This window comes from Corylus avellana, chromosome ca6 (genome assembly GCF_901000735.1).
Source record: "Corylus avellana chromosome ca6, CavTom2PMs-1.0".
Lineage (NCBI taxonomy): Eukaryota > Viridiplantae > Streptophyta > Magnoliopsida > Fagales > Betulaceae > Corylus > Corylus avellana.
In genome coordinates, this window is record NC_081546.1 from 2,070,249 (window position 1) to 2,084,758 (window position 14,510).

General features: G+C 35.5%; 1 protein-coding gene across 1 annotated transcript; it reads right to left on the minus strand.

Annotated features, from left to right (window-relative positions):
• Positions 1-11,833: 11,833 nt before the first annotated feature.
• On the minus strand, positions 11,834-13,915 carry LOC132184567 (calcium uniporter protein 4, mitochondrial). The gene is made up of 2 exons (XM_059598246.1): positions 13,266-13,915; positions 11,834-12,543 (listed from the first exon to the last, which is right to left on the minus strand). The coding sequence occupies exons 1-2, from the start codon at positions 13,866-13,868 to the stop codon at positions 12,049-12,051; spliced, it is 1,098 nt and encodes a 365-aa protein (XP_059454229.1). The 5' UTR covers positions 13,869-13,915; the 3' UTR covers positions 11,834-12,048.
• Between the last annotated feature and the right edge of the window lie 595 nt (positions 13,916-14,510).

Sequence of the window (14,510 nt, forward strand, 5' to 3'; positions counted from 1 at the left end):
AGATTACCAAGTGGCAATTCACATTAAACTTAAAACGTTTACAGACTAATAAGGTAGTACCGCATCAACCACTAAAATGTGAATTGGCTATGTGATACTCATTTCTATAAAATGTGAATTGGCACGTGAGCTTGTAAATAGATTGCTGTAAAAACTATAATGTTCCAACTATTTTGTTAAACAAAATTTCCTCATAACCTTACTATGTTTTGCATTAAAAAAATACATACATGGGGTACTCGTAATCTTTGTTGTACAATCAATATTAAGTCATTGCCGGTGTCAAATGAGTCACCTCACCTCATAAAGTCTCAAAACTTTAATCTAACATAAAAGGAGGGTTTAAGGCAAAGGAGAGCTTGACTTGACTCCCATTATGTACAAAAAGCAAAAGATATTTATAACATGGCATGAATTGATTGGATTTCATGTGTAGTCCGATCAAGTGAAGTTAAGAACAGGAAAGAAAGAACATAACATCCCTTACATGTTTGATATTTTCCCCTGCATGGAGTCAATTTGAAGCTTTTTTTTTTTTTAGAAAAAAAAAAGAAGAATTTAGCAAGGGTCACTGAATAAGACATGTTAGTTAAGCAGTCACAGCGTGGTCAGCAAATCATGGCATGTTTGAACTTTTTTCTAGGCATGGTTGCATTCAAGAAAAGGACATGGGATTGGGGTCACTCCTCAATGTCCTCATTCTCCTAATATCCCTAAAGAAAATAATAAAATTGCATGGGGGATAGAATGTCATGGAAAATAATGCAAATAAGAATTAAACGAGCTGAGTACAAACACGAGCTCAAACTCAAACTAGAACTTTTTCTCGCGTTAGATTTCATTTTTCTAATTAAGTGGCTAATAAGAAATTCAAGCAGGCACCAAACGTTAGAAGAGTGACGAGGAATGACATTATATGGCAAAGCTTATGTACTACTTATTATATATATTTTTTGGTTGGAGAAATTAGGTGAGCCGTTGATCAAATCAGTGGCTCGGACATCAATTTGACCATGCACCTGCGCACGCTGGCTCCACTTTGTTTATTGTGGAGTAGAAAAAGGTGAGGGTCATAGAATGGAAAGTTCGGTGAAAGAAATATTTCAATGCATTCTTAATTATAATTGAAAGATGGTGGAGGGGAAAAGTTGCATGCCATGCGAAAAAAGCGTCAGAAGTTGGACCCTTCAACACCATAATTAGAAATTGTACTCATCACGTATACTGCTTTCTTACTTCTTCTTCTACTTGCTTGACATCATTTTTGGTAATTTTAACCATTTGTTTGCCTAATACAAGCTAACCAGGAATAATTAGGTTGGTCCAACTTTTTTAAAACTGAGTAATATTATAAATTATATTTTTATTTTATAATTATAGATGGGATAATTTCAATTTTTTTTTTTTTTTTTTTAAAGTAGAGATTTAAATGTTGGTCAGAACTGTCACATTAGTATTATTAAAATAATAAGAAGCTTATGAGATAAAAATGTAATTTTTAACGTTACTTTTTTAAGATTCATAGTGTTAGAATATACGAAAAATATATTATTTTTCGTATATTGTATAATTATGTTGATATCAAATATTCCCTATTTATGGGCTAATTGTAATCAAATATTGGGATTGTAATTAAATCAAGCGGATTTAATTACTATACTTGTATTTAGACATTACCCTATAAATAGAGATCTTTGTATTGTAGACAAAAAAATAAAAAAAAAATAAAAATAATAATGAGCACAATGTAGCTCTTAGGGGTATTCTGCGTAGTGGACATAGGTGTCTCCCACATCGGTTGTGGAAGGGGCTGGTGGTCAGTTTATAAGTGTGAGGGAATGCATCACCTCTTGAGCTAGCTTTTATTTATATTAGAATATATGAAAAATATATAATATATTTTCCGTATATTCTAACACATACTCTCTAAAGAGAGATAGATAGACCCTATAGTCACGGTGTAACCCTTCTGATTCTATATTGAGAAGATGAATTATAAAGATATTTATAAGTATTAAGTTCCATATTATTCCTTATTACAGGAGACTGGGCTTTACAAATGATTTTAAAACAACTCGATTAGTCGTTTTAACACTTTTTTTCTTGAGTCAGTACACACTCTCTCTTAGTCCAACCAATTTCCTTCTTTTTAAAAAAAAAAAAAAAAAAAATGAAAGATCCTAATTTTAGGGATCCAAACCCGATTCCAGCAGCAAGGGGTATGGTGGACCACATGTCCACATCGTGGCTTGTCCAATTCTAAATCTCATATGTCATCGTTGGCAGTTTTAAATTGCCATCTAAAAGTAAAAGGAGTTGAATTATTCCCGGAAGCAATATTAGAAATGGTGATAGTTTTCATGGAGATGTTTGTTCAGATTCGAACATACAAAATTCCTTAAAAAGCTACAAATCTATAAAAGAATATATGAGAGACACCCTCACTGGATAAATCACCATTATATATTATTAAGTAAATAATTAAATATATCATTTTATAGGGCTAGAGACCAAATGAAGGGGGAATAATTGAATGTTCTTGCTGTGAACTATGCATAGATGCTGCCGTGAAGTGATGAATATTGCATGAAGATGAAGCTATGTGATGCACCAGCACGCCAAGCTAATGTAAACTTGGAAGCAAATGGTGGGGTGATTGATGAGAAAAGTTAGAGATATTATTGGAATGAAATTTTACAAAGTATTGCCTCTTTGGGTTTGGTCTATTCTGAATGTACATGAAGCTTTATTTTGGTAGGGCTTGTTTGGCCACAGGAGAGAATGGCCACAATCAAATGTTTAGGGGAAGTCACTCATGCTTACATTAATATGCTTTAAGGTCATTATCAAGAAATTTCTTAGGATTTTGGATTTGTTTTCTTATGCTGGCCTCTACTCTTAACTTTTGAGTATAAGAACCAACTCAAGTTCGCTTTCGACCCAGTTTAATAAGTCGAATTGAAGCAATCTCTTTTATTTTTTAATTGAGATTGCATTAATAAAAGAAAATATAATAAAAAAAAACAAAGATCTCAATACAAATAATATTTTAAGAAAATAATTTCTAGAACTACTGAATAAAGATAACTATTTCTCATTTTAAGGAAATAAATATTCCATAGTAATGGTGGCATGGCGCGACCAAATTATAAAATAACTATATTCCCTCGTATCAAAACATTATCTTAGTATAAATGTTTATAACTATTACATTGTATCCCTCTTATACTGCAATTATTATTAAACGTGTGATGGTGTCATTGCTTGATTATTATTTATTAGACAAATGTTAAAAGAAGAAGTAAATTTGTATATTTTCATATCTCCCTCTTTTTGATGCGGATCCCATCACATCAGGGAGGGGGGATATAGAAGCAATATTTTTGACTGTTGACATAGCATTCTTTTGTTAATTATTGCTTCCGTATACCACTTTTCATTTGAGTCGAATCACATGATTTTGATGGCTCAAATAATGTTATTTTGCTTATATCTCCAACTATTTTGAGATGCATTGTTTGGATGGTGCGGATTAGTTAAGGTTATATATTTCTTTCTTTTCTTTTTTTGAGAAAAAAAAAAAAACAATATTTTGTAAATATTTTTATTTTGACAAAAAATACAATATTAAATACTCCTACTTCAAAATTTGAAAGAATCATAAGAAAAAAAAAAACCGGAAAAATACATTTTATCCCCCTGAACTATCTACCCATTTGCACTTTGACCTCAAATGTTTAAAAAGTGACACTTGACCCCCAAAACTTTCAAATTGTTGCAATTCGACCATTTTGACCTCCCCCCCCCTCCCAAAAAATGGCCCAATCCCAAGTTATAAAAAAATAAAAAAAAATTAAGGGGTGGCCGGTCTGGGGTGGCTAGCCACCCCTTAATTTTTTAATTTTTTTTTTTTAACATGGGATGGGGGCTTTTTTTTTTTTTTTTTTGACATCCGCACTAGAGGGAAAGGGTGAGTTGAACTAGTGATTTCTACTTCATTAAGCGTGGTCTTAATCGATTGAGCTACCTCTTGGAGACGAGATGGGGGCATTTTGAGGAAAAAAAAAAGTCAGAATGGTTGAATTGCAACAATTTGGAAGTTTGGGGGGGGGTCAAGTATCACTTTTTAAACATTAGAGGTTAAAGTGCAAATGGGTGGATAGTTCAGGGGGTAAAATGTATTTTCCCCCCAAAAAATAAAGGAGATTCAAATCAGCTACATACATACAACGCATAATGCGTAAACTAAGAAAAAGTTACAATTTTTTTTTTCCCAATTTAGGTTGATAGAAATTTTTTCCAACGTAATATATTAAACTGAAATATGTCTTTAAAGCACACTTATTTTAATAAAATTACATAACATGCGACATTTGTTCTTATAGCAAGTGATTCTCAAATACATTTTTCCGACTCTAAGAACATATATTAATTTTAGGAAAAAATGTAAATTCAGTTTTTGTGGTTTACCTGATTTGCAATCAACTCTTTGTGGTATCAAAATGAACTCAATAGTCCCTGAGGTATGCCAAAAAAATAATTTAGTCCCTACAGTCAAATTTCGTTCACTTAACATATTTTAATAGCGTAAAACATAGAGCCAATATTGATATTTGTCATATTTAAGTCAATGTCATACTAAATGAATTTGTTAAATTAGTGGACGGAATTTTATTGTAGAGACTAAATTATATTTTTGGCATACCTCAGGGACGTTTGAGTTCATTTTGATACCACATGGAGTTAATTGTAAATCAAGTAAACCACAATGACTAATTTTACATTTTTCCCTTAATTTTATAAATTTAATTTTAAAAAAATAATAATCCTTGTATTAGTGTTCATTTTATACCAAGGGTTATTAAAAAAAAAAAAAAAAAAAAAAAAAAAAAAGAAGAAGATAGTGATTGAAATCTTTATCCTGTTGGAGCCGAGCTAGTGAGATTCTGCAATAATGATATGTTTTAAAAACCGGTAGCTTTGGAAGGCAAAAGTCAAGGATTAAGACTGTTATTAACTACTCATGAGGGATCCCCCACCTAATAAACCAATCTAAGCATATAATTATAAACGTCAACCAAATTCATAACTTAGAAGTTTTGTTTGGTGATCAAATTCACGAAGAAAAGGATAATCAAATGGTCTTCTAACTCACACGTTGGAGAAGAAAATGATTTTGGATTATGGATGGATCCCACTTAATCATCACACCTCATAATGAAGCAGATGCGAAGATTATTTAGTGATTAGTTTGATAACTCCCACCAAAAGTTGCGAATCAATACATTCTCATAAACAAATGGCAAATTTGTTGGACAGCCGGTTGGACTATCAATGTGTTGGTTGTTGAGAAGTGGTTGGGTGGGATCTCGATTGTCAACAATTTGACGTTTGAATCGTTAGCAATTCAAATAATCAATGTGAGTTTTTCTTGACCAGTGAGCAGGTTGTTTGAAACCTGTTTAAATAAGTGGGGCTCCACAAAGACTTTCTCACATTTGTTGTCTAATTTGCTAAATATCTCTATTTAATTGGGTGTAAAATCTAATATTGCGAAGAAAAAAAAAAAAAAAAGAAGCCTTTAACATATTGTCCACTAATTCAGTCTATAAAACTGTCGCGTGTGTGTTTATTGAAACATAATTTTTTTTTTTTTTTCTATATATAGCATTAACACAGTTAGAGAAAATTTTTATTAAAAGAAACACATGTTTTTCATATAATTATGGACACATGACAATTTTATAGACTGTATTAAAGAAAATTTCTTAAACTCAGTTTTGAGGTAAACTTAGTGATTCTTTTTGGACAAAGACTACCCATAAATAAAACACATATTTGTGGATATGCCTGTTTGTCACACTTTATGGGTGATGCTCTTGGGGGATTCACTCAAACTCCCCCCCAGTTTGTTTTGTGTGTGACGCCGATCTCCTTTGCACTCTCTCTGCCGCCCACCGTCCACTGTCAGGTCTTTCCTCGTGTCCCCCCGCAATGAGCTCCAACCCCACCTTCCGCGTCGGTTTCCGGCTAGCATGCGATCGGCTTCCTTCCGGCTACCGTTTCTCGCTTAGTGTGATTCTCCGGTTTTTCCTCTGTTATGTTGGTTTTCATTTGTTGTTTGTCCGATTTTTCCTATTCTGTTTGTATTTCTGTTTTAGTCTCTTTATTTTCCTGTACGCTTTTATTTCAATTTTTCTGCTCGTAATAAGGCTCTGTCCCCTCTCGATCTGCATGCGTGATGCTCTCTGCCTTATTTGCTGTGATCTAGATCTTTGGATTATGGATGTGAACATTATCCCGACTTTCGGGTTGAGGAGAAAGAGTTTTAGTTGGAGGTTTGTCTACTCTTAGTTCTGAGGAATAAACACTACCTATACATTAGTTTGAGTTTGTTTGGCACAGATCTGTTTTTTAATATGTAAATTAGTCATGGGTTAGTGAATTGGTTTTGGGTCTGGAATGTAATACGTCATATGTGACGATTGTAACCTCGTAATATGTCATATGTGAATTAGTCATGGATTAGTGAATTGGTTTTGGGTCTGGAATGTAATACGTCATATGTGACGATTGTAACCTCGTAGCTTTGGCTATGGTTACTTGTAAGAGTTTTATGCTCATGATTTCTATGAATAAGAGTCATAAGACTGATATGGATTCCCTTAAAAAAAAAAAAAAAAAAAACACACATATTTCTATTTTAATGGAGAATAAGTTTTCTTTCGATTCATTAAATTGATACTTATTAAATATGTATATAAAAATTACAAATTAAATAATAAATATGAATTAAAATTTCTTCCATCGTGGTCTTAGGAAAAGTCTATCCTTGAACCATGCCTATGGGCCCCCGGTGGCTGCTTTTTTTTTGGAGAGAATATTAGCTCCGATGTTGCTCAACAGCAAGTATAAAGACTTGGGTGGGTCACAATTTGTTGCGGATATAAATTTGGGCATGTAAGGTGAAGTGGGTGCCAAACCTTCATGATTTTCTTTCACTCAAGTGATATGGCCTACTATCATAAAAACCAAAAATAAATAAATTATTTGGGCAATAGAGATGAAACATCTTTTTCTCTGGGGGAGAGAGAGAGAGAGAAGTATTATATTTTTCCTTCCAAAATAAGCAAAGTGGAAAAGTGATTCAGAGCTTCACAAATCATTTGTGCAAGTGATTAATTTCAATTCAAAATTCAAAATTCGAACTTTATACTTTCAAAACTAGCATAAGCGGTAAAAAAAAAAAAATTACTTTATGAAAGCTGTTGTTGTTGAGAAATTACAAATAGATTTCCTGCTTGAAGCAATTTGCGGATATTTTGTAATTAAATGATATTTCTCTTCTTTCTGGGGATGAAAAGTTTTGAATTAAATGATATTAAGGGGGATTGGCTTAAAGTTCCCAGAAGTGCAAATTTCTGCGCCCACCATGTGGCTTATTGGGCCGCGACTAGAGTTCATTCCGGCTGCATTTCCATTCACTTGCCTCATTCCCCATCTTTTCCCATTTGTAGTGGAAAAGATCCATCCCCCTGTTAGTTTTGTTTCTGTTTGTTCTTGCTGTTTGTGTTGGTTCCTCTTAAAAAAAAAAAAAAAAAAAACATTGTTTGTAGTTAATGGAACAAAACCAAAAAGAAATCACTCAAATCAAGTCCGGATAAGAGTCTTCAACTGGGCTATTTCTAGGCCCATTAACAAATGCCCTTGGGCTTACTTCTTACATGAAGACGGGAGCGGACGGAACCATGTATAGACTAAGGGAGGCCTTGGTTTTTAATTTCTTTTATTAAGTAAAATAAATATGTATTTTTAGTCTTAAAAATTAGGCTTGATCCGTATTAAATTGAGTTGAAGGAATTTCTTCAAATTCAGTTTATTGAACTGACATTTATCCTTTGAGCAAGTGATTCTCATATGCTTTGTAAATTGTATTAAAAATAAACGTGAGAATCATATATTCTAAAAATAGATGACAGTCTAATATATTGTATTTGAGAAAACTTTGTCCTGTCACTATTCCTCTTAGGTTAATCGATATCACAAGGTGTCCTAGCCGCTAGACCTTAAATTAGCATAGCTTTGGGCTTCAATTTGTTAACTCATCAATCTGAATTTGAGCAAGTTTTTCTTCAAACTTGATTTAAAAAATAAAAATAAAAATATTTTAATCTAGTTTACTAAACTGAGAATTGTCTTTAGAGCATGTAGATGAAATGAGCCATTGGTTGCTTACTCAGTTACTCAGACCCAATTTATGATTGGCTAACCACTATGGGCCTATGGATTAGCAGGACAGGCCAAGTAGATCAAACGACCCATTGGTTGCTTACTCAGTTACTCAGACCCAATTTATGATTGGCTAACCACTATGGGCCTTTGGATTAGCAGGACAGGCCAAGTAGATAAAATGACCCATTGATTGCTTACTTGGGCCTAATTTATTTTGGGCCATCTAGAGGCAATTGTTATTGCCTGATAACTAACCGGTTTGATGGGCCTCCGGGCTCCAGGTTTATTGGTCAAGGACCGGGTCCGAAGGCCCTGGACCCAACCTTCTCAATTTGGTTCATGCCTAAATAATGGGTTGCTTTGGGTTCAATTGGGACATGTGTCCTACAATAGGACATAAGTCTGTCAATTTTAACCGTTTCAATTTCAATTAAAATCGGACCAAGTCAAATCTATAATAATCCATCTAACTTGTTAAAAAGGACAAGACACTCGACCCAATAAAAAAAAAAAGGCATAATTTAAAAAATCGAACTATAATAATTTCATTTCTCACGGTACCTTTTAAGAGTGATTTTGGTGTTGAATATTGTAGGGTTTTTAAATTTGGTATTGCTTTTTCAATTCTTGTAAAAAGTAGTTTTTCACAAATTGAATATACAGGGGAAAGCCAATGAAATAACACATATATGAAGTGGGAAAATCAAATGATGCCGATAGTAATCTTCCACAAATAACTCATATATGAGAGGTGAGGGGATTTTAATAATATAATGGGGCCATATATGAGGCCTTTTGAGGAGAGGAATAATAAATTAAAATTTTCTTTCCAACTAGTTTTTGAAAGAAATTTTATTTTTAATTTAATTTATTAAATTGACATGTATTTAGATATTGAGATTCATCATTCTAGTAATTATTAGCCCACTTTATGGGATATATCGCCTCACACTTGTGGAGCTCATCTTTCGGAGCATCAGGGTAGGCTGATCAAGACCTACTCGAGTAGATAGTTTTCATATAAACTTTCTTCATATTTACTACTCAAATTGCTAGTAATCCAATAATAAAATTACTAAGAATATATCGCCTCACACTTGTGCCTTTCTCGGATCTCACCAGCAAATATGACAGTGGTGCCTGCAAAAGGGCCACCGTCATGGTCTAACAAAAGGGCCACAATTACTTTTTTTTTTTAATTATTATTAAAAAAAAAAAAAAAAACTAACCAAAAAATAAAATAAAATAATGAAGCATTTGAGCAAAAAACCAATCATCTAAACTTTCACATCCAATGGTTAATTATGTGCCGGAAAATAAGAAGGCTAAGTTAATTTGCTGACCCTTTTGGTAAAATATGAACAAAAATGGTGCAATTATTAATTAATGCAAACGTCATTGACATTGTTGCTAGAAATTTTTATGCATCCACGGCCGCCTTATTTACCACTATTTTTAACTTCTTGGAGTCAAATTGATGCTATTCTTGAGGCTAACACTACAATAATGAGAGACACAGAATCTATGAGCATACTTTCATTTTTGAAACGTTCAAACAAGAATATGCTTTAAAAGGAGTCAGACTTTGAATATGAATGATGTCAACTTCCATTCGGCTTGAAGGTTCTTATTAAGGAAGGGAGTGAAAATAAGAAGAGAATCACCATCTACTATAATATTGTTGAGCCCTTTGATGACCACATGTTTAATAGCGAGAAGCGCAGCCCTAACCTCACCCGTAGAGGGGTCTTACGAGAAAAACCACTTAGGTTCATCATGCAATGCAGTTTACCTAACGTTATATTCGTTGTTTTTGACTTTCTAGAATAAAATTGATGATGTTCTTGAGGCCAAAAAGCCATTGGCAATATTACTGGTAGAAGTTTTTATATAATCAGCGGACAACCGGAAATTTGTAATATGTTTGAATTTATCTTATTGGTTTAACATGTGGTGATGTTTTTTGATGTTTAAGTTAATTCTTCTCTTTTGACGTCGGTCCCACCAAGAAGAAATTGGAAAATGAAGGGAACAAATACAATTACATGTGTCTAGCTAGCAAGTGGATCTTAATTATGTAATTCATTAATTTTTCGGAAGTGAATACCGATAAGAAAAAAAGAGGAACACTTTTTGTCTTTTCAATACTATAAAGAGACGTTGGCTCCCCTCAGAAGAAGGTTTTTTTTTTTTTTAGACGGCAATTTTGTGCTACTTTCCTCTTATGGTACATAATTTACAATAGAGATCGGTGTTTTCATGCTAAATTTGTGACATTTTAAAAGGTAGTCTCGTATTAATAAGATTAATTATTCATATTGAGCGGATGGATTATAAAAATGCTCATGAGTATTATGTCATACATTCATTCATTGCTACGTGAGATTGAGCTTTATAAATAATTATAGGTAGGGACGGAACTGGAGGGTGGCCAGTGTAGGCCATGCCCCTAACACAAGGAAAAAAACATTTATAAGGTAAAAACAAAAACTCTTATAAGGTTTTTTTTTTTTTTTTTTTTTGGGCTATTGGCCCCTTCCCACTAAATTTTGTGGCCCTTGGGCCCTACCCATCCCAAACTCTAGCTCCGTGAATTTATATGGAACTCCATGCCAATAATAACTTAACTAATCAGTGTAGAGTAATAGTGATATAATAAATATTTTTTTTAAGTCGTTACAAATTCTTGCTCCCAAAGATGCAGCGCAGTTTAAAATCTCCTTTGATTTGAGTCTTTTCTTTTCTTAGAAGAACTTTACATGCCAGTTGATGTGGATTGTACGGAAGCAAGCCATAAGAAAATGCAAATGCAGGCCGAATCAAAGAAAAGAAAGAGTAAATGGTTGGATGACATTTGTGAGGATACATTGCTATTACAGTCAAAAGTCCAGCTATAATGTGTCTGCCACGATCTTTTTCTCCCATAAATTATCTTCATTTTGTTTAATAACCATTCACCACATTATCAACTTTTTCACCTCAATTTTGTCTCATTTACAATAAGGCTTTTAAGCCCATCAAGTGATTCCTTTTGAGTGAAACTTCAAAGGAATCGGGATTTCAAATTGCAGTCAATTCATACGATTTAGGGCTGGGTGTCGGTCGGTGTTGGTAGAAAAATTGTTTCGCTCAAATGTTGGTAAAGTCGGAAATTTCACCGACTTATTTTGCCAAATTTTGTTTCCAACACCAAACCGCGGTCGATAAAGTCAATTCAGTAAAGTTGGTCAGTAATGTCGGTATGTGAAAAAATTAGAAATTATCGATGAAGTTGATCGGTAGGCAGTCGGCAAAGTCTATTTGGTTAACAAATTTTATTTCGTCTATCGAACCGAATTTGTTAAAATAAAAAAATTTGCTTCACCTACTGCCCATTGGTTAAACGGTGTTGGTAAAAGTCAGTCGGCTATCGGCTGATAGGCGGTTAAAAGTTGGTAAACAGTGAATTTGCCCGGCCCTAATAAGGTTGATGAGAGGGAGTTTTACTCTGTGAAAATAACATAATAAAAGCTGTTGTTTTCTTTGATGATGTATATTTCTTTACAAGGACAGGGGGCAGACAAAGCCTAATTCGAGGCGATGTTTTTGGGTCTGAGACCACCACACGGCACAAGACAAGACTGACAAGAAACTTCCTGGCCACTCGTGCAGCCTATGAAACTCCTAAAATATTTACAATATATAAGATATCGATGTTGCTCAAAAACCTTCACTCAGGCGAAACTCTAATTCTACTACTTAATTAAACCGACCCTTTAAGAGAAATCATTTCCTTTTGGGTATTTTTATTATTGCTTGAAAATTTCCTGTTTCTTTTCAACGATGCATGACCGCACCAGCAAACGCCCCTGCTTCGTGGTTGAAGGACGAGAAATGTTGTGGGTTTGGAAAGGGAGAGGAGCTTGGATAGCAGGCTTTCCGGAGCTCGTTGTACCTATCGATGTCGAAGTTATGGAAATCCATGAGCTTTTTTTGTTTGACCCTGAATCGGCGCTGGAAGTAGCCTTCAAAAGATGGCTCCGTGGAGGTCCTGAGGAAGAAGCCGTAGCCGAGAGCGAAGTGGACCGAGGTGACGAAGAAGCATATGGGCTCCATCACGTCCCAGCTCAGCTCCCAGAAGGTGAGCCTCATGAAGCCCAGCATTTGGACCATCACAAATCCCAGCCCACAGTACAGCTCGCCACGGACCAAGGCCCGGGCTTTTTGGTCGATTTCGGCCTTTCGGATCTCCATTTGCTCCAGCTCTTTTATTCTCGGGTCGTTCGGATTCGCTATCGATTGAGAAATTAGTGTCTCCATTGACTTCGCCACCTATAATCATCAAACATCTTAAAATCAGTCCCTAATTGCCTGCACATATTCATGTATAAAGATGCTTAATGGGCTTAATCAGATGTCACTAACAATAACAATGGATTATGCATATCTTAAAAAATTATTCCGATTCAACCTTTTAAAATTGATATTGTTATATTAATTGTCCAAAATCAACCTAATTTAGTAAAAAACTTTGTCCTAATCGCGGACCCCGGTATTGAAAAGGCCCTAATCAAAATCCAATTGGACATATGATCTTTGAGGGACAGAAAAGAAACAAGCCAAAGCTTTTTACTAATTTTGAAATTTTGGTGTATAAGGTTTAAAAAGACGAGGAAAAGCCTTTTATACGTTGCATGTGTGTAGGCCTGGACAGACTATCACGCGCCCTATGGAGCGTGGAACACCGATCAAACGCAAGAATGAAGGTGGCCCTGTCAAGCGACTCGAGCCCTTCAACCACATCCAAGCATAAAGCGGGTATTACGAGAGCCTCAGAAGGCGCGTGAAATTACCTTTCTCGTAACGGAGGATGAGGAGAGATACTGGGATTGGATTCTGCGGATACGTATCTCTCCACTGTTCCATGGGTTTTCCGGACAAAATTGTCGTTTCGGAAAAGGTCAAGGGTAGTTTAGACCTTTAATATATTATTAATATATTATATGTTATAAAATTTGGAGCGAAATGGCCGGAAAACGAGAAAACTTCAGTACCTGCTCAGGCCGAAGAAACACCACGTTCCCCAAAACGATGACGTTTCCGGACTCGTCTAACATTTTGGCGAACTCGACACCCTGATCCTCATTTTCAGAACCCTCGGCACAGATCCGTACGAACTCGGAGTACGAAATCGAGGTCTTCGGGATCTCCCTCAGCTTCGCTCTTAGCTTCTCCATCTGAGCGAGCCTCAGGATCTTCCTCGCGTCGTTGACCGTCATTCCGTAAACCGAATTGGCGGAGGGGTCCGGCTTTTTCCCCGGAGGGCTCAGCCCGTCGAGCCTGAGATGATCGCCGGTAATGTTGATGGACCTGAGCTTCTCCCGGAGCTTGTCCCCGACCGGCAGGGACAGGAACTCCGGGAGCCTCGGAGCCGAATGGTTGAGGGCTCTCCGGTGAAGGAACCGCCGGAAAAATCCCTTCTCGGCCGAGTCCGGCGAGGTGATGTACTCGCGGTGGAAGTTCGTTTTTGATGCGTTTGGAGGAACCAGTGGTTGGAGCGAAGGGGAGGAGATCGGCGAGTGCTCTAGAGTCACCGACGGTGATGTAACTCTGCCACCGTCAAATAGACGCTTCGCAAGCGTTTTCCGAAGCGCCATTGAAGGAAGAGAGCTTCGTCGAGAGAGAGAGAAAGAAAAATGGGGGTTCCAATACTGGAGGGCTCAAAGTAAGTATGAGCGCTTTGGGGGGTTGCGTTATTCGTATATATAAGCGTCCAACGTAAGAGGAAGATGGAGAAGAATCTCTTTTTTATTTTATTTTTTATTTAATTAATTTTCTTTGCAAAATAGGAATCAAAGCGTGAGAGACTTTTGAAACGTAGATAGAGAGTGAAATGGTAATATGGACGGTTCTGATACGCCTGATTGGGTGATGGTTGTCACACTCGGGTAATTTTAGGAAATAGGTTGACGCCGTTAAAGTATCAAACGAGATTCTCTTAGGACAACAGGGTGGAAGGTAAATAATTGGCTTTACCTTTGGTAAGGACACGAGGAGAGATTCTCTTACTGAAAAGGAAAATTCAGAGGAGATTCTCTTTACCAAAATTAACAAAAAAACACGAAAATTCAAGCAGATTCTCTTAACCATACCCCAAATAATTGAGGAAACTACTAATTATTTTTCAATGTTCCTTTAAACTTTAATAATTTACAATGAAATTATTTGAGCTTAAGATATTTCAGTTTTTTGTCAGGTTCTATCTCAAATTTGATTAGTGATGTCCTATTTGACATAAA